Below are 24,566 nucleotides of genomic sequence, written 5' to 3'. Positions count from 1 at the left end.
CTATGTGGCCAAAAACGTGACTAAAGTAAAGAGTTAACACGACCATTAGTAGAAGCAGAGGTTACGTGACTGGTGGGGGGGGGGGGGGGGGAGAGAGACTTCTAAACATCATCCGCCTAAAACGCTCTATTCTAGTCAGACATAACTCCAACTAAAGCCAAACCGCTGTCTTAAGGTTTGGGCACTTGAGTGGTCAACAGGCACTGCACATCAGAACTTAGAACAGGACAATCTGCCAGAGGTAAAAGTTTTCAGACATAGATCACTGACAGTCAAATGTTTGGTTGCAAAAGAAAGTAATAAAAAAAAAGGGTTTAAAAGCAAAGAGGGATTAAAAAACAGAGTAATTAGTTTGTGTTCAGTCTAATTGTAGATCTGGGCAAAAGATATGACTGCTTTGGAAAAGAAAAAAAGAGCTGGTACACTGAGTCCTGCTGCCAAGGTGAAGACGGGTCATTATACCTGACTGGGAAGTGGTAATGCCCTCCAAACATCGGGCAGAAGCCTAGAGAGAAACCTAGTGTTCACACACCAACTCTGCTGCAGACTTCGAGATTCTTTTAGGTCTCTCCTATTTATCAAGTCGACTTTTAGCTCTCAAAAATGCCCATCTCTACTATGATTGGACTGAACAGGATTGCAGCACTTAATCCTGGCCTTAGTAGTGCAGTGTGCTAAAAATGAATGTATCTACAACCGACATCTAAAAACAACACAGGGTACATATAGTCAGGTAAGAGTGAGGGCCCGGGGCTTTTTTTTCCTAGAAAATTAGAAACCTCTTAAAAACATTAAAAAAAAAAAAAAAAAAAAACTTCTTGTTTGGGATCACATGTTTCTGGTCAAAGAAAGTTGCATAAAAGGGCTTGAGGCTAAGAAAACAAGTGTCATGCTTGAGGCAGATATACGTTGACGGACCAAAGGAGCCAGTGTGTGGCCCGATTCATCAAATGGCAGTTTGGCTCTGTTGGCCGACCATCTTCTGCAGCAGAGGCATCTGTGGAGCACAGGACACAGGTCAGCTGCATGCTCCAAACTGTACAGCATTTCAGCAGGTCTGGAATATACATTTGAAATGAAAGGGGAACACAATTGAAAAGAGCCAATGGCTTTACAAGCTTGGTGACAGCGGGAAATGGTGGAGTTTTTTGTTTGTTTGTTTGTTTTGGAGGAAGTTTGAATAAAAAATTAACAGTAAGTCGTGGTTAAAATGGGTCAAATAATAAAACAGGTGGCATTTTGTTTGGCAGCCACTCCGATTGAAAATGTGTGTGTGCGCAACCAGTGATAGCCTCTATAAAATATATGCCCCATTCCCAGGAGAGCTGAGAGTATTAGGGTGAAACACGAGAGATCCATCTTGAAAACCTCCCATTTGATTTATTCATAACCCGTCTTCATATGAAATCAACTAGGTTCATTCTAGATAAAAATTGGTGGCCACAGGTGAGGCCTATTAGGTCTTACTTCATTGATAGTTGTCTTTCATAGGGAATTTTATTTTCCTGCTAAAAAGGTTTGGAAACTTGGGGAGCGTGTGCATGCATGCGTGCGTGTGTGTGGAGGGGGGGGTGTCCTACAAGGCTGGTCACATGTTGGGGACGCTGCTGTGTTCTTACCTTGGTCAGATCTACTCCAGTGAGGGCATTAACTGAAACAGGGAGTTCAGCTAATAGACGATTCACCTCCCCCGTGACCCGGCTGCCCTCCCCACTCAAGATGACAATCTCATTGGTCCTGGACAGGGGTGCAGCCACCTTGCCGGCAATCTGATCACACACAAGGAGGCGTTTATTATTTAACAAGCCAAGCACTCTGGCGACCCGCAGCAACGCCTCGCTGGAGCGGCGTCACTGTCGAGGTGTGTAAGGCACAGAGCAACAGACCTTGGGCAGAGCCTCCAGGACCAGGGCGGTCTTGGCGGCGTCGCCGTACTGCTGGTAGGCCTCGGCCTTCAGCCTCATCTTCTCAGCCTCTGCCTTTCCCACCGCCTCGATGGAGCCGGCCTCGGCCTCGCCGATGAAGCGGATCTTCTCAGCCTCCGCCTGGGCTGTCAGCACCGTCTTGGTCCTGTGCGGAAGAAGAAGAAGAAGAGGAGGAGGAGGAAGAAGAGGAGTGAGTGGACACTGTCACTGCGAGTCAACCCACGACGACACAGCGGCGGCTCCCTCGCGCCGACCACTCACTTGTGTCCCTCGGCCAGCTGCTGCATCTTGTAGGCCTCGGCCTCAGCGGGCCTCTTTACGATAGCGATGAGCTCCTTGTCAGTGCGCTCGATCTCCTTCTCCTCGATGGTGATCTGCTTCTTCCTCTGCACCACCTCGATCTCGATCTCTTCAAGACGGATCTTCTGCTGCTCCTTGGCTGCTTGCAGCTCGTACGCCAGCTGAGCTTCTGCTTTCTGGGGAGGCAGATTTTACAATTTTAGGTTTTCTGAAAACTCGCTTTCACGCGGAACTACGTTTGATGAACAGGTTTCGCCCGTTCAACTCGTCCCGGCACCTTGGTATTGACTTCCTGGTTGAAGGAGGCCTTCTGCATTTCCAGCTCTCGTTTGGAGTCGGCCATTTTTGTGTCGGCAAGGAACTTGACGTCCATCATCTCTTTCTTGCATTCAGCTTCCTGTGGGAAGACATCGACATCGACGGGCATTGGGAGCAGTTCCATGGCCTCACACCGCGACGCCCACGGTCAATGAGAAAGCAGAGGCTGTGATTTTCTCCTACCCTGATGCCGGCGTCTCTCTCTGCTTCTGCCACGCCGATGTCTGCGTCCCTCTTCACTGCAGCCGTCTGGGTTTTGCCAAGAGAACTCAGGTACTCCACTCGATCGTACACATCCTGCGAGGAGAGAAACCCCGAGGACGCGCGTTATGATCGGTCGCAGCGATGCTGGTGTTGAAAATCTGCAAAATGAGGAGAAATGTGAGCCCGCCCTGACCTTGATGGTGAAGCTGAGGATCTCGATGCCCATGCGACCGACGTCGGGAGCGGCCACCTCTCGCACCAGGGTGGCAAATTTGTCTCGGTCTTGGTAGATCTGCTCTACAGTCAGGGTGCCTGAGAGAAGGAGACAGCAGTTACAACCACCCTGTCCAAATGATGACGTTCTGCTCTGACCGTCATTATCGGCTCCTTCGGTGTCCAATTCAACATCTTTAAAATGCAAGCTCTCACTCAGCTAAACGCATTCCTTCGCGCACGCCATCATTATTAGTTTGAATTACAGTTTTTCACTCATCCTGACTAACCTGTCGCTTTTTGTTTTTGTGTCTTTACAAGAAATTCATTGTTATGCAAGTGTAAAATAACTTGCATCTGGTGCATCTAAGTCAACCGCAGTTTGCCAGACAGGAAATGAAAGTGGGACAAGTCAGTCGTGGCTCACAGAAGGAGCTTCAAACAGGTGAACTTTTTTTTTTTGCCTCAACTGAAACACGAAAGACTTGAACTAATTCAAGTATATTGAAATGCAAAAATCGACAATTAATTGATTATTGATTAATTGTCGATTAAGAATTTAATCGATTAAATTAAATTAGTCGCAATTAATTGAACATTTTTTAGACAGGTAGTTAATATCATTATAACGGTGCAGTGGCAGGAAAAAGCAATTCACCTGTAGATACTGTGATGGTCATAATATACGTAGAACAAGTTACTTTTAAACATCCTTTTTTCAAAAAAAAAGTTGAAATGTGACTTTCAAGTCAACTTAAAGTCGGAGGATAAATGTTTAGGGTGTTTTTACTGTTCTCTCATGTAAAGATTGGTCACATTGGACCCTCAACATTCTTTAAGGGTTAAATAATGTGTTCCTACACATTTTTCATTGTCAAATTTAGGTTTTCAGGAAAAAGAAAAAAAATTGCCGCTTATCAATTAATCGCTACCCACCAAGGATAGCACGCAGGTGACCCTCCAGGGTCTGCAGGATGACACTCTTGATCTCAACGACCGACTTCCCCAAGAACTGCTCGCAGGCGTAACCCAGCAGTTCCTGATCTGTCATCACCTTCACCTAGTACCAGCGTGCAGAGATATCAGATCAGCTGAACACACATAACAACACACAGTCTCAAACACAAATTCAACAATAGCGCAGCTGAGTGAGATATTATTAGCCTCTGGGGTGACCTTTTTTATTTATTTATTTCTGATCAGTTAACCAGACTCACTATTCAGCATTAAAACATGATATTTAGAATTAGATAAGTCCATATAAAAATGATTGCAATTACGATCTATATTTCAATTGAGCAAAACATCTGTTTTGCAGCAAAGTTTTATCATTATTATTATGATTTCTCCATTGATAAATAAATATACAGATACGTCACCCACCGCTCATTATAAACAATTGATCATTTTTCTAATCACTTCTTGGGACAGTCTAAATTGCAATGCTTCTTTTCTGTCAATTAATAACAGCATGCTGACTAACTGTATCAGTGATCAGTAAGAGAAGGAGGGAAAATTGGAAACAAACAGACTGCTTTAACTGAAAATGTTCAACTAACACGGGGGGTACAATATATCTGCAATCCAATTCAGCAGTCTACAGTACATCTATTAGATGGATGGAAACAATGAAAAGGATCATTGACATTTTAGGGAATTCAACAGGGAACACACTCAATGGGATTACTCACAAGGACAATAAGAAACAAAATCAATGACAACAGCCTGTTTACAGGATAAGAGCGGTCACTGACAGGACAAGAGGATTATACAATTAATACAGTCAAAAAACAGTTTTAGGAAGACAAGGTTTTGGGAAATTTTTGTATTCCACCGGAGCTGTGGGGGGAAAAAAAGACAGTGAGCTGGGTCCTTAGGCGAGAGGTCCGCACATAGGGTTGTGTTGCAACATGCACTCAGAACAGCAATGAGGGCAACACGTATACGGGGCAGGTGGACGTCATTCCATGGAAACACACGTCTGAAAATGGAAAAGGCTGCATGCCAGCTCAGGCAGACTGCAGGGGGAGCCGTACCCTTTGCTGAGGCTGGAATAAAGAGCTGGCTGGCTGGCTGGCTGGCTGGATGCAAGTGAGGAGCCTCGTCTATCTACCCAACACCTTCTCCAAAACCCCCAACTCTCAAAACACCAGCTCCTTCAACATACTACTTAATATAAAAACAAAAACAAAACTAAAATTGTTGGGTCCATTCAGTGACGTGGACTGCCAACTGACAAGCTGGTGGCCAAACTAAGGCCAGACTATGAGAAAGCTGCAAGTCAACATGCGACTGAGGTGCTTTAGTATCTAATTGGGGGAGTTGGAATCAAAACACTATCTGATTTCAACATCCTGCTGCTGCTTCATCAACGGGTAACGCCCCCCCACCCCCCCCCCCCCACGCCCACCCAGTCTAAACGTGTGTCTTTGAATTTGGACGGAGTCGCGATGGCTGTTGCCGAGAGACACACGTCCCACTATGGCTTTGGCTAAAGGTCGGCCCAATCAACTGGTGGCCTGATGAGCCTCTCTGTGAAGGGGACCTATGTGAAAGCGAGGGGCTGTTCAGCTCCAAACAGTGGGCTCATTGTCAGCATGCATGTTGGAAACAGGACAGGAACGCTGCAACTCAAATACAGAACTAAACACGAGCATCTCCTCAAAGGCCAAAGGAATCCTGGCATGCAGTCAAAAAAAGGGGAACGAATAACATTTGCAGAAATGCACAGGGACGGTAAATTATATAAGAGGACCATAAAGGGAAAATCCACCATAGCTAAAGATTATACCATCCAGTGCAATTGTTTAGAACTCAGTGAGAATAAATCAATAGGAGCACGTTCTCTCGAGTCTATTTTGGTTAAACCTGTGATCCAGAGGCAAGTGAGGGAAATATTAAATTTATTTTGTTTACTTTTGTTATGAGGAGCAGGGAAGAGAAAGTTGGCTTGCTCGGAAAGTGATAAACATCTGAGCTTAAACACCAGAATTGTGAGAGCAGTTTGCAGATCTGTTAGTCATTGTGCACACTGTTGAGTTTTTAAAACCACAGTCAGCACCGAGTGGCGTTAATGCCACTTCCAAACCTCAGGTTCCACTTTTGAAGGAACAACAATCTACTAGAGATTTTTACAGTTCAAGCATTTGTTGCTGAAATGAAATCTGATGGATATATTTTTCACCCAGGCCTTGATACTACATTTACTTTTCATTCTCTCTTTGGGCAATAGTCATTAATTTCTTTATGTAAAGTCTGGCTATACAGTTTGGATAATCTACTGTTGACCACACTTCTACTTCCCATAAATGCTTCCTTGAATTAAGCGTAACACTGACATTAAAAACTAAAACCAAATTCAGACTGATTTCATGAATGGAAACTACTGGTTATCTTTTTGCAATCAGGCATAAGAGACTATGTAGGCTCCATTTTATTCACATCAAAGCCAGTCTGGAAGTTCTTGTGCCTGTTGTCTCTGGCCCAGTCAAGTGTATATGACCTTGACAAAGACTTAGTCACCCATGATTTCCAGCAGTTTCTTTCTGAGACGGCTGCAGTGAGAACAGTGCATTTAGAAAATGACAGTAGTGTCAATTGCATTTAAAGTGGATTTTCTCCCTCGTGTCCCAGATTGTTTCTAATTAATATTTGAATGATAAGTGCAAAATAACGCAGACAACACACACACAAAACACAAAGGAAATAACTATAAGCACCTATTTAATGAACACGAATAACACCAAGATGCACATCAAGCACTATGGACCCTTTTTGACTCACCTTGACCAAATTCAGACTGCACTGTACAAACAAGGGCGTTCATTTTCATAGGGCTGTGACCTTGACCAATCAAAACCGGTTGGACTAGTTTGACAATGTAGGGGGAGACGAGAGCGCCAACCAGGAAGTGATTTTTTGAACTGATTTTTGAAACCGTACGTCAGTCTGAATGTGTCAGAAGGTTTTTCAGTGAAATGTAGCTAGTTCTGTTTAGCACATCAGGGAAAGGTGATGGTGAAAACACAACTCCTCTATGTACGACCACTGTGATTTCCTTGAGCCCTCTGCGTGAGAGCCACCATGCCTGTGATTTGACAGTGACGCCGGAGGAGAGGATGGGAGGACAGGAAGAGAGGGAGTGTGGAGGTGTTTGTGGAGTCTGAATTGGCATTCCCAGACAAGTGTGGTGATTTACCTGAGCCACCCCAGTGACAGTAATAGCTACACCCTCCGCTGTCTCTACATCCTCACACTTGGGTTGCAGGGTCATAATCTCAAGCGTTATCCTGTGAAAAATGTGGAAAAAAAATAAAATAAAAATTGACATGTTCGGAGGGAAAGCAAATGGAGGGAAGAGGCTGGAACACGAGGAACAAGACAAAGTGAAACCATTCACCCAAGGACTCCAGATCACTAACAACGGAGCTAAATGAGATGCCAGCCGACACTCAGACCTGGCAGGATCTGAGCATTTTGTTTCTTTTTTAAAAATTCTTTTGATTTAAAAAAAAAAAAAAAACAACAAATTTTGTTCATTTGTTGGTTTTCCTGCATTTGGTTTTACAAATACTTTGTAGTTATTGCTCTAGCCTTCATTTATTGACCCCGTTGCCAATGGTGACTCAGAGTTAAGCATTTTAGTGACGGACGCTTGTCTTCCTTTTACTTTGCTGAAAGAGAAAAGAAGCAATGAAGATGAAAATGAAAAAAAACAAGGACACAGAACGTTAGCGGGTTAGTTGAAGCATTTCCCCTGGGCCATCCTTTGGCGTCGATCATCAGCCACTGCTTTGTGTTCTCTGCTCTTTTGAGATGCAATTACCTGAGCCACCCCTGTCACATCCAGGGGAACACCCTCCGAGGTTTCGATATTCTCACAGCGACAGAGGATGGTCATAACCTCCAGAGACATTCTACGCAGGCAGGCAGGCAGGCGGGCGGGGATAGCAAAGGCAAAACAGTAAGTTGGACAACAGCTGTTAGGAACGTCAGTAACCAAGGTCAAGGGGAAGAGGGCACGGGTTCAGGGGAGAGGGAGGGTCAGACACAACCTGTCTTCCTTCGCTACTCGTTTTACAAATGTTGAGGCTACTGCACAAACCGCAATCGCTCGGCTACAGAATATTTACCAAACTGTATCAAACGTGGATAAATACAGAGAAGAGGGTGTTGAATGGGTTCTTGATCCCGGCGGCTCCCTGAGATTGCAAATGTGGAGGTGGAGGGGATCACGTAGGAATTCCCCCTTTGAAAACATGCAACCCAATTTACTTTAGTCCAACTGCAAGGGAACTGTTTACACAGGATCATGTTTTAGTGCCGATAATACTGCCGGAGCTGTTCCACTGCAATACATACTGACTTCAATTCACTGTTATCTGTGGCAAAGACACGGGAGGCTGATTCCAGAAACAAACAGCTTTTTTAGGCCTTTCTGAAGAGAGATTGTGGTGGAAAGTCGTCCTCCCACCACTCTCCAGAGGAGTGAGATCAATGAGTCAGAGGCCTGCACTTTAACATGATTACTGCGTCATGAGCAGGAAGCCACGCTGCCTCCCTCAGTTGCCATTATGCTCTCCAGCCACTGGCTCCTCATGCATTCAAGGCTTTTAGCTGAAATGGTTTCTTACGGACGAGACGAGCGAATGCGAGTCTTTGTTCTCAAAAAAAAAACAAAAAGCATCTAAAAACGTCACAAGAACTACTGGTGAAAGGCTGCCTGGGACAGCTGGCAACTAAACTGGGCCTAATTAAAATCCATCCATGCATCAGCTTTATTTTTACTGTCGAGTCTGTCCATTATGTAACCTGGCAACTGAAGACACAGAGAGCGGCACTTAGTGGGAAATGTGTAACCTGACAGAGACGGGGCTGAGAAAGAACAAGGCGACACCAGAAAAAGCAAAGCAGGTTAGCAGAGTCGTATTAAACAACAGACGAGAAATGTGATAAGACCTTTGTCACGCTGGCTAGCTCATTCACGGTTACATTGATGCTAAACATGAGGTTTTGTTGCTAAAAGTGAGAATTTTCAGGACACACACACACACACACACACACCATCACGTCACTCCCCTCAACCCACTCCTTCTTTAAAGTTCAGTCTTATTTAGCTTTGTATTCTTGGATTAGTAAGCAATGGAATATGTAAACCAACAAGTACAATATTACTGCATGTATTCCTACTTCTTCACTTAACACATCTTTGGCTTATATATCAGTCTGTTGTGAAGCCTCTTCAAAAGGGTGCCCTACACACTCAGAGGTCTTCAGCCTTCACTTCAGGCTGGGGCCAAAGCAGACTGCTCGTACCTTTGGATGTCGGATATGAGCCACCAGGCCCAGGCCCAGCCTCCAACAACATACGTCTTCTTATCGGAGCCACAGCAGCCACCTTTAGAAAAACACAGATTACAACATCATTCGTGGGGAAAAACAACCACATTTAGCTGTTTGTTTTTTTTCATCGGGAATTCCATCTATAGACTTTTAGAAATGTAATTATAGAGCTCTTTCGGACACAGACAGAAAAGTAATGGAGATTTGCTAACGTCCAATCAGGTTAACAAATACACAGAAGAACAGAAACAAACAAAACAGATTTCTAAAAACACCTGTTATTGTTTTGATGCAACTTTCAATTAGGACCAACCTTAGTACCTTTGTTTTTTTCTTTTTGACCGCCACTAATCTACACTCGTAGTGACAAAGTGTCAAGAGACTGATCAACAGACAGAGCGGCCCTGTTTTGTCACACTGAGCCCTAGATTGAGTTTCAGCTTATTGTTAAACTAGTTAAAACTCTACTGTTTTGAGTCACTCATTCAGCTCTTTGAGTGTCAATGTTTAGGCAACACAATGAGTTCTCTGCAAAAACACGTCTTCAAACTACAGCAACAAACTGAGAAGCAGCTTTACACAGGAGCACAGGTGGTGTGCAGAGTGGCAAAATTAGTAGTCAGGTCCAAATACAAACAAAAGAGCAGAGGGATGAGAGAAAATTGTTTCCAACATAGCTCAAAGTACCAACCTGACTAAACAGTGAAATCAATAGAATTATTAGAGCTTCACTAAAGGTTATTATCAGCTCAAAAAAATCGATATATTGCCAAACATTCATTACTGCAGCAGATTTCTCTGTTGTTGTTTTTAAAGAGAAACAACAATTCTGTTGAAGAACTGGACTTGTGGTTAGTGTGGAAAATCATGTGCTTTTTGAAACTTAAAAGATGCACAGCATCCATTCATCTAACCACGTGTAGTTTCACAAAACAGATCACTTCACCTTTCAACACTCAGCTCTTCGACAAACTACTGAGATCCATGCTATACTTAATATAGCATGGAGTTTAAACACGGTGGCTCCTCCAAAGCAAAATGAATGTGGTCTTTCTGCACACGATATACACTTTACATAACACACATTTTTGACCTGAATGGAAATGGTTTTTTTCTCCCCCAGATAAGATGCATGTAAGTTTTCGAGGTTAACGTTCCAGTTCACTGGCTTCAATTTGATGTTTTTATCAGCGCTGTTCAGTGGGACATTCCCAGCTGTCACATGTTAAGTGATAGAAAGTGGAGTGGGGGGGTTGGACTATCTTTCTCGACAACCAAAAAGCACAGCAGGACTGTTGGACACACCTCTGTTTCAATCACACAGAGATGACTTTTAATAACATTTGACATGTTTAAAAATTTTCTAGTCCATCAAGAGAAATGTCCTCATCTGATTTTGTGCTTTCTATAGGCTTCCCCTTCTGGATAATACATAAATAAAGCAGTTTCCAGGCGTAACTTTACAATGCCAAACAGGAAACGGTAGCATTGCGTTGCACTTAAATGGAAAGGAAATCATTGTTTTTGGAAGTCAATGTTGCGGAATTTTCCTCGGTCCTGACTTACAAGCCAATGCCGGACATTAACATCTTCGTCTGTTTTCTTACTTTTCCCTCAAACAAATATTTTTGAAACCGCAAGCTGATTATGAGAAGAGCATACGTCACAAAAATACTGACTGGGCAAAGTTTGTCAACTAATTTCAGAATATCTGTTTTAAAGCAGAAAAGTGGGAGGGACAGGTTATACAGTTACAATCCTCCTGCCATGTGGGCAATAGGCCATGATCAAAACTCGTGTGAACAGCCCAACAACCAACATATATGTTGGCCACCACACACACCACCACCACCACCACCACCACCACAGTGGTTCTAACGCAACATTACTGAGATTCCTTACTACGTTCACTTTGCAGCGTGTGGGGGAGGGGCTCTGAGTCAATGAATGAGAATTCACACAGGCTAAAATTAAAGCTACACTCTCTGGGTCCTGTGGCACCATCCGTAGTTTTAGAAGCCGTAGTAGCTGCATTACTCGGCCATGACGGAGTAAAATGCATCCGGCCCAAATAATTGCAACATTCATTGCAATTCAAAAAGCCTTTCGTTTCGACATTTGAAAGATTTCTCTGCTTGGAATCAGGAAGTGCAAGTCAATAAAATCCAAATGACTCGGCAATCTATATTCTACAATATGCTTGTGTTTTTTATCAGTTCAATAACAACACCTTAAAGCTCAGAGCACAGACCAAATCTTTACTTGGCAAATGTATGTGCCCAATACACAGGGTAGAAAGTGTATCACCAAGACACTGCTGGTAAAAAACAGATTCCTGTTCATTCAAGAATACCAAATCATTCAAACATGTGATGTGATGTAATTATCAATGCTGAAAATAATGATGACATTCTTGACTGATGACAAGATTGACACCCAAATCCTCAAGGCCCTGAGCATGCACAAACAAGTGAAAACAGACAAAGAGATGAACAAATTCAAATAACTACAAAAAAAACAGACTTCTGAGCTATACTTGGTTTTAAAAACACGTGTATGTTTTAGTTTATATAACATAACAAAAAGTGAATGTTGGGATTTCCAAAAAACTAGTTGGTTTGTGTGTGTGTGTGTGTGTGTGTGTGTGTGTGTGTGTGTGTGTGTGTGTGTGTGTGTTTAAGGCCAAGCAGCCATATTGTGTCTTTGTGGATCTAGTCTGGGTTTTGTAATGTTATCCTGACATCACAGCTTGTACAAAAAATGTGAGACGTCAGAAAACAACGATTCCTTAACCCTTAACATAATGCCCAGATGCTACTAAATCTTACACACTTGGCACATGACGGTGAGTATGCCTAGAATATCCACATCTGCTCCTTCATGTAATCAATAGCTTTATTCCTGATACAGCAGAGAGCCGCTGTAAGCTCCCACACAGCTCGAGGGGAACACAGAGAACATTTCAATTCATATAAAGACAGAATTCCATCTCTTTTAAATACACTTCCCAACATACAAGCAGTTGTGTGAGCAGACATTACACAAGAAAAAAAAAAGATAATGAAATTGATGATTGATGAAATCCCATCGACTTTAATATCAATGAAATAAAACACGTAATTTTTAACCTATGTGCACTCCACAATCAGGAAAATCACACGCCAATTAAACAGGTGCGTTGTTGCACGCACGTTGGCTTTTTTTTTTTCTTTTTCTTTTTTTTTTCAAAGCGCGAAATGTAACCAATTTAATTCAAACTAACGTGAGTTTTCGATTCAAATCCGACCCATAGAGCTGTAAGGAGACCCACGCTCCAACCTATTTGATTTAGAAACTCGTGTACACCATGAACTCTTCAAGGGAAAACAACATGGAATTCAGCAATTCTAATCGGGCGGGGTTGACCCCACTGCTAAGGTAGCGACAATCGAGCTAGCAGGGGCTTAATCGGACTCCAATCGCAACGTAAACAAGATGTACTAAATACAAAAACCGCATCATACTAAAAATACATTTGAAGCATGATGCTTTAATATATTATGATTATTTATTTATTTTACAGGCTCATCCCCATTCGCCATGCCCGACGATACAGGAAAAGAGGCTCTTGACGCTGACAACATCGTCCAAAAACCGTTCACGTTACCTGAAACCACGAGGGCCTCGTTTGGTCCAACCGTGTGGCAGTTTCCCATCTTAGCGGCACAAAAAACGTATGTCCACAACCGCTCGTCGCATACAACCGTTAGTTGGCTATTAAAAAGCGTTCCCAACCAAGATTCGATATTCGATGGTTTTCCTTCACTTGCGAGCCGAGCGAGGGAGGGCTGCGTCACATTAATCGTAACGACACGATATACTTCCGCTTTTCCTTTTCAAAATAAAATACATGTTGCAATGGGCCATTTTAGATGGCAACACTTGTTATATTTTGAAAATAATTTAGTCTCCTTTAGCGGAAACCTAACTTAGCTAATGAGACACCCCTACCCAGCTTCTGCCCCTCCTCCATGAAAGAGGGATTCGATATCAAAATACTGAAATGGGCGTGGCTGTTTAAATTTCCTCTCACGAAAGAGGGCTTTCGGTAGACTGAACGCAGTGGTCTAACCGTAGATTTTCATTTTGACGGTCACGACATTCCAGCGAGTCCATAAGGTGACCCCTTGTCGTCATTTGCAATCGCCGACATTGTGTTGGATACGGCTTTCATCTCAGCCATGGTATTAATGTGACATGTACGATTTCAGATGTACTAATGAATGTCCGTGCATTCAGGAGCAGTGTTGAATTTTCCGACTACTCCTCAAACGGTTCAAGATATTCATAAATATAGTGGTTTAGAATTGCAAAAAGGATTAACATAAGAAGCTTACAGTAGTATAAGACCTGTTGTACCGACTCTCGCAAGATATAAGTGAAGCCATTGATAACACCAATGTCTTGGACTCAAATCAAGACTCCTGTTGTCTAAATTGAATTGGCACAGTCTACATATTACACAGCCTCACAATTAACAAAATTGGTTCTTCCTTAATTCTAATTCGTAATGAATATATTTCTTGTTGTGCTTCCTGTCTGTGCACTGCTCGTGTCACGTTTCCCATCTTACTGACAGATGGACATGCCATGGTAGCAAAAAACAAGAGCCCCGGGCAAAACTGGCCATGGGCAATCAGACTGAGCCATCATGACCAGCTTGTTGATACCTCCAGTAAGGATCCCTTGCACAATGGTGCAATTAAAATAATAATAATTAAAAAAAAAACAAAAAACAAAACTTCAACTCACGTCTCATCTGGAATCGTTAGTCTTTTTTCTTTCCTTTCTTTCTTTCTTTCTTTCTTTCTTTCTTTCTTTCTTTAAAAAAACGAATTCCATATTTATTTGAAAGGTATTTATTCGGTGTCTTACTAGAGTGAACTGGTTTACTAAAAGTATCTGGAAGGTGGGCTAGAGACAGAAACTGGCTGTCTGTGAATCCTCATGCTGATCCTGTGGCACATATTGCAGCAACATTGACAAGAATATTGGTGTTGCAAATCAGATATAGGTGTAAATTGAAAAAAATCCTCAGTATGGAAGATAATTCATTTGAGCCAATATGCACAAAGACAATTTCTGGATTTAATTATTATCATTATTTATCATCGTGGTTCGATCCATTGGCAACTCAAGTGTTAACCCAACTAATTCCAGACAAAATGGCTGCTGGATGAAGGCCTTAAGCAAACAACACACAAAGTTCTTTTTGTTGTTGTTGTTTTTTTTTGCAACAAAATCTGTTCTAATATATCTTAGCAGCCACCAACAACATGATTTGTGGAATTACAGAAGGCCAGGCTTCTCCACTGAAGCTGTCAGAACAGATGTGCTTGATTTGAGAGTGGTTGTGAGCTTGACAACAGGAAGTGTAACAGGGATGTATCCACCCCCACCCTCCCATTCCCTGTTCCACTTAATCCCCCGGCTCTCCGCTTTTCAACTGCTTATGTGATGTGCCACATTTCTCTTCTCAGTAGAATCCCACATCAGTATTTGGGGTAGGACTTGGAGGGTTAGATCACCCAATGATTCCCGGGCATGGCACCGCTGCTGCCCACCGCTGCCTCAGGGGATGGTTGAAATGCAAAGGACAGATTTTGCATCCTTTGGGTTGTGACAATCACTGGGACTTTAACTTTAACTTTGATTTGGCAGTGACACAAACCGCATCCCGCTGATATGATGCTATCTTTTGGTTTTCTCTGAAAGGCAGCTCTTGGAGGGGAGAGGTGGAAGGAGGTGGGCTTTGAATAAGGGTTTCAGTATGGAAGAGCTCTAATGGCAATCTTTTTGAATGAATCATCTCAGTGGATTATAATCTTATACTGTAGGTTGTTGTTTTGCCACTTGGTGGCAGCAGAAACAAAAATAACTGCAGAGTTAAGGCAGCTCTAGGTAACTTTTCGACCATAAAATTATGATTCCAAACTCAGTAAAGCGGTAAATAAACGATTAATAGGATCAACGGTGCCGCCTCAGCAGCGAGAGGGGGTTTGTGCTGGCTGTAACTGCACTGCGTAACTTTCAAGCGCGACCTGACACGCCGGACGAACCACTTTACGGCAACGGCACACGTTTATATAGAGGCAGTCTTACATACAACTATTACAAATACATAAGATTGTAAAATGACGGAATGGAACCCAAAAGAAAGACGAAGTAATAAAAGTGTTGAACGTTTGCTACGACGTTATTGCGTAGCAAACTCGTAGAAGGCTCGAGTTACCTAGAGCTGCTTTAAGAGTCATCTATGTGGAGCAGCATTAGCTTCATTTTAGAGGCGGTGTGCAGGGTACAGTTTGATGTCCACTTTTAGACATGCACTTCAAGCACTTCCTGCATGTCGATATATAAATATTTTCCTTAGTTCTGGAGGACCGAGACAGCAATTGCAGTTGTCTCAGGATGGGAACTCAAAGTGTAATGAGTTAAAGTTCACATAACTGAATAAACAAATCTGGAGAGAACAAACTGGACGGATCTGACCTCATTTAACTACACGCATAGACACAACACACACACACACACACACACACACACACACACACACACACACACACACACACAACTTCAGGATTTTATTGTAATTATTAGCACTATTAACAGGTTCCTTTTTCCTCACAAACAGGCATTTAAGTAGGACAGAGGAGAAAGTGGCAAGTTCCTGGTTAGTCCCCCTCTGACCATTTTTAGGTTGGAGACTCACAGGGTTTATAAATTTAGTTTTTTTATTGGGTATATGGAGATAGTTAGCACAAAGGTTTGATGAGCCCTTGCAATAAAATCAGACTTAACTGCATCACTTGTTACTTCACGTATTATGTTACGGCCTTGGTACTTTTAAAGGCGGCAAATATAACTGCCATCAGTTACATTTAGATAGATAGATGGCTTTATTGTCATTGCCACACGTAAACGTGCACAACCAAATTATGGTCCAACAAGAAAAGTATTTTGATTTCGTGCTAGGTGAAAGCCTCTGAAAGCAGGTGGCATAAATTGACATAAAAGTAATACTCTGAGACTTGACAAGCTGCTGGTCTTTGTGGTTACATATCCAGAGAGCCCCTGTCCACCTATCATAGAGCTTGCTGCAAGATAAATGCTAAGTATTTGTTGACCACGATGAACCCACCTGCATCAGGGGTGTGTCACGTGCCGCTGAGGACAAACTGAGTAGTGTTCACATGTTGATTGCACATGTACATCTTATCTCCTCCATGCCCTTCTCTTTCTTAATTTTTCCTATTGTGTTTTTCTTTTTTGAAATCACTACGTCATTGGTTGATAACTATTGATAAACGTATTGATAAACTGTTTAAAACATCTATTATCTATACTTATGAAAATAAATAAATAATCTTATGCAACATGCATTGTCATTTTACGATGCCTCAACACAGCAAATATTTTTTTTTTCTGGAAGCCCCAGTGCTGCTGCAGATAGGAGTGTTTCGGGAAAGCTAATCATTAAGGATAATAAAGCCGAAGGTTATATGGCTATGTGTCACTTCTACTACACAGTCTGTCTCACAATGGAGTTTGGGCCCAGGGAGATGTCAGACGCTACAGAAGGAGCAAAAAACATGGACCAAAGGCCTGACAGACCAACATGGAGCAGGCAGATCGAGTTCACCCTGGCTGGGATCGGCTGTGCTGTGGGTCTGGGAAACATCTGGAGGTTTCCATATCTCTGCTACAGGAGTGGAGGAGGTGAAATCAAAATTATGGAACTTTATGTTGTGTGGAAATTTTTAGCACTCCTGTTTCCAGTTTTCTTCCTGTACTCCAGTGTACAGAAAGTTCAACAGGTAACTGGAAAGAGCGTTTTCTGAGGTTTTCTGCAGGGGTGAAATTTGCGAGTTTTGTATGACTTGGCAGTTTTCGTTAAGGTTCAACAGTACAACACTGTCAGGATCATATGTTTCAGATTCCTTGTTCTTAACAAAAGTTGCTGTCACTTCTCTCCAGGCGCATTTTTGATTCCATACCTGTTAATGCTGGTGTTTTTGGGGGTACCTCTGCTCTACATGGAGCTGACGGTGGGTCAGTACACAAGACGAGGTCCTGTCCATGCCCTGGCCACTGTCTGCCCACTGCTTAAAGGTACCCAGGGTTTAAACATACACCAGCTCTTGAAATGTATCCAGACAAAACAAAGTGTTCCTGACTGCAAACTTTCACCCCTCTTGATTTGGTTTCTGTTCACAGGCGTGGGCATTGCATCAGTTGCCATCTCCTTCATCATGAGCACCTACTACAATCTCGTCATCACCTGGGCCCTCTATTATCTCTTCAGCTCTTTCCAGGACCCTCTGCCATGGGGGAGCTGCAACAACACTTGGAACACACCACAGTGTACCAATCAGGCCTTAATCAACAGCAGCAACTCCTCGACAGCCAGCCAGGAGTTCTTCAGGTACATTTTGTGAAATGGGAGAAACCACTGCTCTGTCTCAGTGTTGGTTAAATTATTAGGGGCTGAGCCACAGCAATAAACCAGCTCTGGAACAGAGCAAGTCATTGCCAGAACGAAGACCTCTGTTGAAATTGTAATGTTTCTTTCTACTTATAGTTCCATTGCCTAATTCCACAAAAGATGTACCCTCTCAAAATGCTCCAAAACTCACCAAACTTGGAAAGCATGTCAGAACTGGCAAACCATTCTTAAAATGAAGAGAAAATAATAAAATGTGACGATACAACGCCCCCTACAGACACACAAAACACTTTAATTGGCCCTGGCAGCCACTAGGACGGCCGTGGAGACATAGGCCAAAAACCCTCGCGTTTGTCTCATCAAGACCTACATTTCATACACTCTGACCAACCGGGAGGGTGCAATTTTCACATTTTCACAAAAATCAACACTTTTTAAAACTGCAAGAATCTAAAACCATAGGTGTTAGCCTGAAAATTTAGATTAAGACAGATAAATACGATGGCCGGGAAGTGCAAAACACCCGCAAAAGAGAAAACAACCGCAAATCACAAAACACAACACCTCAACCAAAACGGAAGTGATACCTTTGCCCCGAAAACTAAACATGCTCTCCCGTCCCGTCTACTCTGCCGGTGTTGTGCCAAGGCAGTTATCCCCGATAAAATTTGTATCCCATGGTCGTTTATTAGTTTAATCAACGACGGCATGCTACGGACAAATTAGACATTTATTAAGAATGTTTTTATTTCGCTCTATCTGACGTGTTGTTGAAGTGTATAGTTTTTTCAATTACGTTACGCTACGGACACATTAGACAGTTATCCAGAATGTTTTTATTCCGCTGTCTTCTACATGATGTTGAAGATTATATTAGGCTATTCAGTGCACTGCATTGGCAATGTCGTGTCTATTTCCTTCTATGATTAGACAATGTTGTACCACGTAGGCTAGACGACTACTTACACGGTGAAATCAGCATCAAAAATATTGCTCTAAATGATTCTGAATTTCCTTTCCAAAAATAATCATAAAATATTTCATCATATACCGTTTTGTATTTATTGTGTTTTTCACTAGTCACACTGGTGACTATGGAGAAGATTCTTCTCTCTTACATGAAGTTACAAGGGGGATACTTATTATATCAGACTGTACGGAAGGGCTTCCATAAATTGTATCTCCCAACAGTCTCCCCCTGTAACTGTAACAGTGCCCTGAATAGCCAAATATAATCTTCAACACCACGTAGGGGACAGCGGAATAAAAAACATTCTTAATAAACGTCTAATTTGTCTGTAGCATGGCATCGTTGATTAAACTAATCAACGACCAGGGGATACAAATTCCAGCGTAGACGGGAGAGCACGTTTAGTTTCCAGGGCAAAGGTATCACTTCCCTTTTGGTTGATGTGTTGTGTTTTTGGTTGATGTGTTGTGTTTTGTGATTTGCGGTTGTTTTCTCTTTTGCGGTTGTGTTTTGCACTTCCCGGCCACCGGAGACCTTGATGATTAAAAGTGGGTCAAATGAGTTGCAAGATTCTTACACAATTTATTTTATGGCCGTTTAAAGTCAAGGTACACGTTTGAGCGACAACAAGCACAGCCCTAGTTTTTTTCTAGGACTGAGCTAGAGTCATGAAACCAAAACTCATGTGTGTCTAAGATCTAAGTACATCTAGTAAGATGTACTTTTATGACATCACTTAAACAGGAAGTGTGCTATTTACATAATAAGCTTTGACAAAAACATAATTTTCCTCTCCCGTTTGACACATTACCATACATTTTTTACATCCCTCACACTCCAAAGCCCTTTACTCAATCTTAGGGAAACTGCAGTATATGCCAGAAAACACTTTGATGAAAAAACTCATACCTTGGGTCTATAAAGCCTATAATGGACTCTGCCTTACTGTGTCGTCATTCACTCAGCCGCACTCACACCGTTATTCTGAGTGTAATAATAATGATAAATGTATGCATATGTATAAAGACAAATATTTTATTTATTTACTGGCAAATACGGCAAAAATGTACATATGTAATAGTATCTACTGGACCTTCAACATTTAATGGGATTTTCATGCAGACTAATGTAGTTAATGCTAACTTCTCTACCTGTGTGTCGAATGGGGTTCAGTCGTTATAATACATGAATTCTGTCAGTACATCTTATCTTCACCTTCTTCCAAGATACAAGATGTTGGGCCAGACCAGTGGAGTTGAGTTGGCAGGAACAATCCGATGGGATCTTTTCCTTATTCTGATCCTGGCCTGGATCCTTATTTACCTCTGCATCTTCAAGGGGGTGAAATCCACAGGAAAGGTACATGACAGAGATATCATAAAGGGGGAGAGACAGACAGACCAGCAGATTGTACACGATTAGCATATTTATTTATGTTTCTTTTTTTTTCAATCATAGGTGGTGTACTTTACAGCTTTGTTCCCATATGTTATCCTGATCGCGCTGCTGATAAATAACGTGCAGCTCCCTGGAGCTTTAGATGGAATCAGATTCTTCATTGTGCCTGAGTGGGAAAAGCTACTGGAGGTTCAGGTAAGAGGAAAGGGGAGTTAATGAACTAGGTCATTCACAGCTATTTGGGAACTTCTGCTTTATTGGAGGGCAAATAAATAGGTTGTTAATATAGTCACCGAGGATTGGATTTAACTGCACTTAATGACAAATATAATCATGCATTTCAGGTGTGGGTGAATGCTGCAGCTCAGATCTTTAACTCTATTGGGATTGGTTTTGGCTCCCTCATGGCAATGTCCAGTTACAACTCCTTCAACAACAATGTTCTTAAGTAAAAATTACAAACCCTTTCACTTTAATCAATATTATATCTATTGGGAAGAATAAATGATAAATAACTAAAAATGTTTCCTTTTTCAACAGAGACACCTTGTCTATATCTATCATCAACTCCCTGACCAGCATCCTGGCAGGTTTTGTCATTTTCTCTGCTTTTGGTTACATGTCTTATCTACAGAACATTCCTGTCAGTCAGCTGGCCGTGGATGGTAAGAAAATTATTACTTTAAATTTTAACCTCAGATCATTTTGATTATGTTATTCACGAGGCTTTCAATGTATTGAAGGTACAATATCAAATAGAATGTTATTTATAGAAGTACAAAAAGGGGAGAAGTAAAAATGATTTTAACAAAAAATGGTACTACATGCAAGTAAGTTGCACCAAAACAGAGCAGTGGATGGATGGATGGCAGCGGAAGGAAAGCGGAGGGAGATTATCTCAAAGAAGCGCTAAGGTCAAACAGGACACTATGGAAGTAGAGAAATGGGTTTTCGCACCTGGACCAGAAATCAAGAGGTCTTAGTGGGCTTTAAGTCTGAGTCCAAGACAGAAAGTACAGTTGAAAGCAAGGGATTCAGACAACCTGTGTAGTGAAGGTACAGGATGATCGAGCGACAAGTGACTTAGGTAGACCTACTCACAGTTGGGTCAGTACCTGCAGAAGCATTTGGTGGTCAGGGCAAAGTCACTGTTAGTGTTCAGTAAAAGTTATGAAGGAATGAACATTAAGATGAACAAAACGTGCATACACAAAGCCAAAAATCTGTTAAGATTTCATTTTGCATAAGTATGCATACATTTGCGAACACTTATTCCTACAAATGCAAATTACATCTCCCAATTTGAAGATATAATTTGACTCTAAGAATAAGTTTACTTTTACTTTAGCCTCAGTGCATTCTGTACTGACTTTTTCTTTAATGTTGTCATATTGTTTCATGAATGTACACATTCAAAATCTACTCTAAATAACATGTTGGTTTGTTTTTAAACAAGTTTTTAGCTCCTCCAAAGAGTTACAACAGTCTTATACTGGTGTCATTCTGTGTGTGTGTGTGTGTGTGTGTGTGTGTGTGTGTGTGTGTGTGTGTGTGTGTGTGTGTGTGTGTGTGTGTGCGTGTGTGTGTGTGTGTGTATTTAGGCCCAGGATTGGTTTACATAGTCTACCCACAAGCCTTTGCAAACATGCCAGTGTCTCAGCTGTGGTCTGTGTTATTTTTCTTCATGCTGCTTTGCCTTGGACTGGACAGTGAGGTACATCAATGTCACATATCTATAGATAATCCAGTGAAATTAGTTTATAGTTTTCACCACACCTGAGTCTGACTTCTTGTGTTTGATTCTTTTTTGACAGTTTGCAATGGTAGAAGTACTGGTGACCAGTATATTGGATGAATTTTATCACACAGTGATGAAGATTTTCAAGATGAAGGAACTGTTGGTTCTTGCTGTTTGCGGTGTAGCATTCCTCCTAGGAATCCCCTGTGTCATGCAGGTAAAAGCTCTGCTTAGTTGCATGAATATTGACCCAAACATAAACTGCAAGCAAGAGTTTAGAGTGCACATGTCCATTCAAAGAGCCTCTGTCTTTTTAGGTGGGAATCTATGTTTTCCAGCTGATGGACCATTATACTGCTATAGTGTCCATTATGTTTCTTGCGTTCTTTGAAGTCCTCGCCATCTGTTACGGTTATGGTAAGAACCATCATTTCTCACTTGGAGATTTTTTCGTGTACACAGATTTATTTACAGTTTGTCATTGGAGTATTTGTGATTGGCATGTATGTCTGTCGATTTGCAGGAGTGACTCGGCTCTCGAATAACCTCGAAGAGATGACTGGAAAAAGAGTAAACATCTTTTTTAGACTTTGTTGGCAAGTTGTCGCTCCTGTGTTGATCACCGTAAGTCAACAAGTCACTTGTTTCATTGTAAACCAGATTAAAAATGCTACACTACACTAGGCAAAATCTTTACTTTTCAAAATGCAACAAAGATTGTTGTTGTCTTGTTGCAGGTTATCCTGATTTTCTCCATCATAGAGTTCAAACCAGCTAGCTATGAGGACTATGTTTTCCCGACCTGGGCTCAGGGGGTTGGGTGGGTCATTGCCTTGTCCTCTATCATCTGGATTCCTGTGTGTGCCGTTCACACGTTGTGGGTGCTCCCTGGTTCAATTCTGCAGGTGACATCTGTTCGATATTTACCCCACCTGCCATCAAAGACTTTTGGAAATGTATGTGTTTGCATCATGCTCTCCTAAAATCAAACTGTTGTGATCATGTGTTTTACAGAAACTGAAGTTGTCCCTCACACCTGGCGCACTGAATGAAAAATCAAAGATGGCATACTATGAGCGAGGAGGGTTCCCTGGAGATCTGGGCATAAATGTCATCAGCTTCAAAAATATGCATGAAAAAGCTCCTATGGAGTCTGCATTGGGTCAAAACTGAGATACCTCTTAGTGCTCATAATGCTGCCATTTGCACCGCCAATCACCATAAGTGTCACACTTTTAAGTGAGATCATGTTAAAGAAATCAAACTGTTGTTATATATATATTTGCAGGATTATGAGTAAATGCGGCCACATATCTGCCATGCAGATATATTAAAAGTTGACATTTCTGTGAATCTGTTCATTTAATTTGAACCTTTGTGAAGTTTGCCTCATCTTCACACTGTGGAAATTGTTCAGACTGTAAATGCTGTCATGCGTTAACTTTGCCAAGACTGCCATCTTTTGGCCAGGTCTGTTATTGACTATCTGACTATTGCTGATTCAGCCATGATGATTATTCATATTAAGTACAGTGTTTATTTTCTAGAGTGAGAAAATAAATTGAGAACAAATGTTATTTTATGATCACAGATCTTGAAGCTGACAGACTGATTTTTTCGCTCAGTTATTGAGTAAACCACATCAAAAAGGCCTACTGATAAAAAAAAAAAAAAAAAAAAAAAGAGGCCACAGAAGAATACAGGCCATGTCATATAAGACAGTAGTAAACGTAGTTGTAAAATTCCAAAGTTCTACTACTTATTTCAGATCAGTAACAGAATTGACTAGATAGAAGACAATGTTTCTCTAAGAGCAGACTTACGTGAATGAACAATATAGTGGGAAATGATTTCCCTACCCCCGACCCTCCCTTAATTTCAAGTGTCAGGACCAAAGAGCACCTCTAACGACTATGCATTTAATGTTTTCTATTAAAAAGAATTGAATAAACAGTGTTTAACAGTGTTTCTTTTCTACTTTGCTGAACAAACAAATTAATACAGACATTAACAGAATATTTTAAGGAGTGAAAGTTCTACAGAACCTAAAATATTTTATCTTTAAGACAGTCTATGTATGTCTTTTTATGTCTGTCACAGTGTCGTATTTTATAAGCCACTTTTAAAGACTCATTCACATTGCTGAATGAACTTTACTTAATTTGTCCTCTTACAGGTATCTTCTGTCCTTTGTAACAAGAAAAAAAAAATTCTTCATAACATTTGCTATAAATGAACCACCAGCTCAAAACAGCTAAAAGTGCTGAGGGTCAGAAAACCTTTAGGGGGTTAAAATTGCAGCATTACGGGGCCGGGGGCAAACCAACAATACAGGCAGTCACACACACAGTTTCCCAGAAGGATAATTAGCAGTACAATCAGGTACATAGAGAGAGAAAATCCGGGAGTTAGCTAGCAGTGCTGCGCTGTAGTCTAGTAAGTACACTAGAGTAACTAGCTAGTGCTAATGTCTGTCAAACTAACAATAGTTAGTGTCAGTACTAAAACACTTGAAAACTGCCGATCATTCTAACATTTTAAACCAATAGTTTAAATGTTCTTGTAAGACTGTATGCATCGCGGCAAACCGACGTCAACAACAATCATTTTTGTTAAAGTATTTTGAAGCCCTCGCTAGCTACCGGAAGTTGTGATGCTGATCCGTCAGACTTT

The 24,566-nt window shown here is 41.6% G+C and overlaps 2 protein-coding genes across 4 annotated transcripts in view; one reads left to right on the top strand and one right to left on the bottom strand.

Annotated features, from left to right (window-relative positions):
- LOC142884491 (flotillin-2a) overlaps window positions 1-13,154 on the bottom strand; it is a 15,078-nt gene extending 1,924 nt beyond the window's left edge. Inside the window, exons 1-11 of one of the 2 annotated variants that reach the window (XM_076020159.1) lie at window positions 12,949-13,154; window positions 9,276-9,357; window positions 7,786-7,876; window positions 3,897-4,020; window positions 2,941-3,059; window positions 2,727-2,840; window positions 2,503-2,622; window positions 2,187-2,401; window positions 1,887-2,070; window positions 1,620-1,769; window positions 1-997 (exon numbers count right to left, since the gene is read on the bottom strand). The exon at window positions 1-997 is cut by the window's left edge and continues 1,924 nt beyond it. In XM_076020159.1, coding sequence (XP_075876274.1) covers window positions 947-997; window positions 1,620-1,769; window positions 1,887-2,070; window positions 2,187-2,401; window positions 2,503-2,622; window positions 2,727-2,840; window positions 2,941-3,059; window positions 3,897-4,020; window positions 7,786-7,876; window positions 9,276-9,357; window positions 12,949-12,997 — 1,299 coding nt within the window. In that variant the 5' untranslated portion in view covers window positions 12,998-13,154 and the 3' untranslated portion in view covers window positions 1-946. Of the gene's footprint in view, window positions 998-1,619; window positions 1,770-1,886; window positions 2,071-2,186; window positions 2,402-2,502; window positions 2,623-2,726; window positions 2,841-2,940; window positions 3,060-3,896; window positions 4,021-7,158; window positions 7,250-7,785; window positions 7,877-9,275; window positions 9,358-12,948 lie in introns of both variants that reach the window. The other variant, XM_076020158.1, reaches the window with a different exon arrangement.
- A 3,181-nt stretch (window positions 13,155-16,335) lies between these two features.
- On the top strand, window positions 16,336-23,482 carry LOC142884490 (sodium- and chloride-dependent GABA transporter ine-like). Of its 2 annotated transcripts, none has more exons than XM_076020155.1 (13): window positions 16,336-17,060; window positions 17,319-17,453; window positions 17,559-17,766; window positions 19,984-20,116; window positions 20,216-20,350; window positions 20,500-20,603; window positions 20,696-20,820; window positions 21,757-21,869; window positions 21,970-22,110; window positions 22,211-22,310; window positions 22,417-22,517; window positions 22,631-22,798; window positions 22,908-23,482. In XM_076020155.1, the coding sequence occupies exons 1-13, from the start codon at window positions 16,712-16,714 to the stop codon at window positions 23,064-23,066; spliced, it is 1,971 nt and encodes a 656-aa protein (XP_075876270.1). In that variant the 5' UTR covers window positions 16,336-16,711; the 3' UTR covers window positions 23,067-23,482. The 2 variants fall into 2 exon arrangements, with proteins under 2 accessions (XP_075876270.1, XP_075876271.1); XM_076020156.1 differs by having other exon boundaries at window positions 17,025-17,158.
- Window positions 23,483-24,566: the final 1,084 nt, after the last annotated feature.

This window comes from Nelusetta ayraudi, unplaced genomic scaffold, assembly GCF_046127955.1.
Source record: "Nelusetta ayraudi isolate G7.1 ecotype Tasmania unplaced genomic scaffold, CSIRO-AGI_Nayr_v1 ptg000011l, whole genome shotgun sequence".
In the NCBI taxonomy this organism is placed as follows: domain Eukaryota; kingdom Metazoa; phylum Chordata; class Actinopteri; order Tetraodontiformes; family Monacanthidae; genus Nelusetta; species Nelusetta ayraudi.
Note: the sequence above shows the minus strand (reverse complement) of the source record. Positions and strands in the feature narration are given on the sequence as shown.

What these genes read in the sequence shown, in the direction of transcription:
- LOC142884490 (XM_076020155.1), top strand. Translation starts at nt 16,712, where the DNA reads ATGCAACATGCATTGTCATTTTACGATGCCTCAACACAGCAAATATTT. An exon ending in CGCCATCTGTTACGGTTATG is followed by an intron (nt 22,311 to 22,416) that starts GTAAGAACCATC and finishes GTCGATTTGCAG; the next exon opens with GAGTGACTCGGCTCTCGAAT. An exon ending in TCCCTGGTTCAATTCTGCAG is followed by an intron (nt 22,799 to 22,907) that starts GTGACATCTGTT and finishes TGTGTTTTACAG; the next exon opens with AAACTGAAGTTGTCCCTCAC.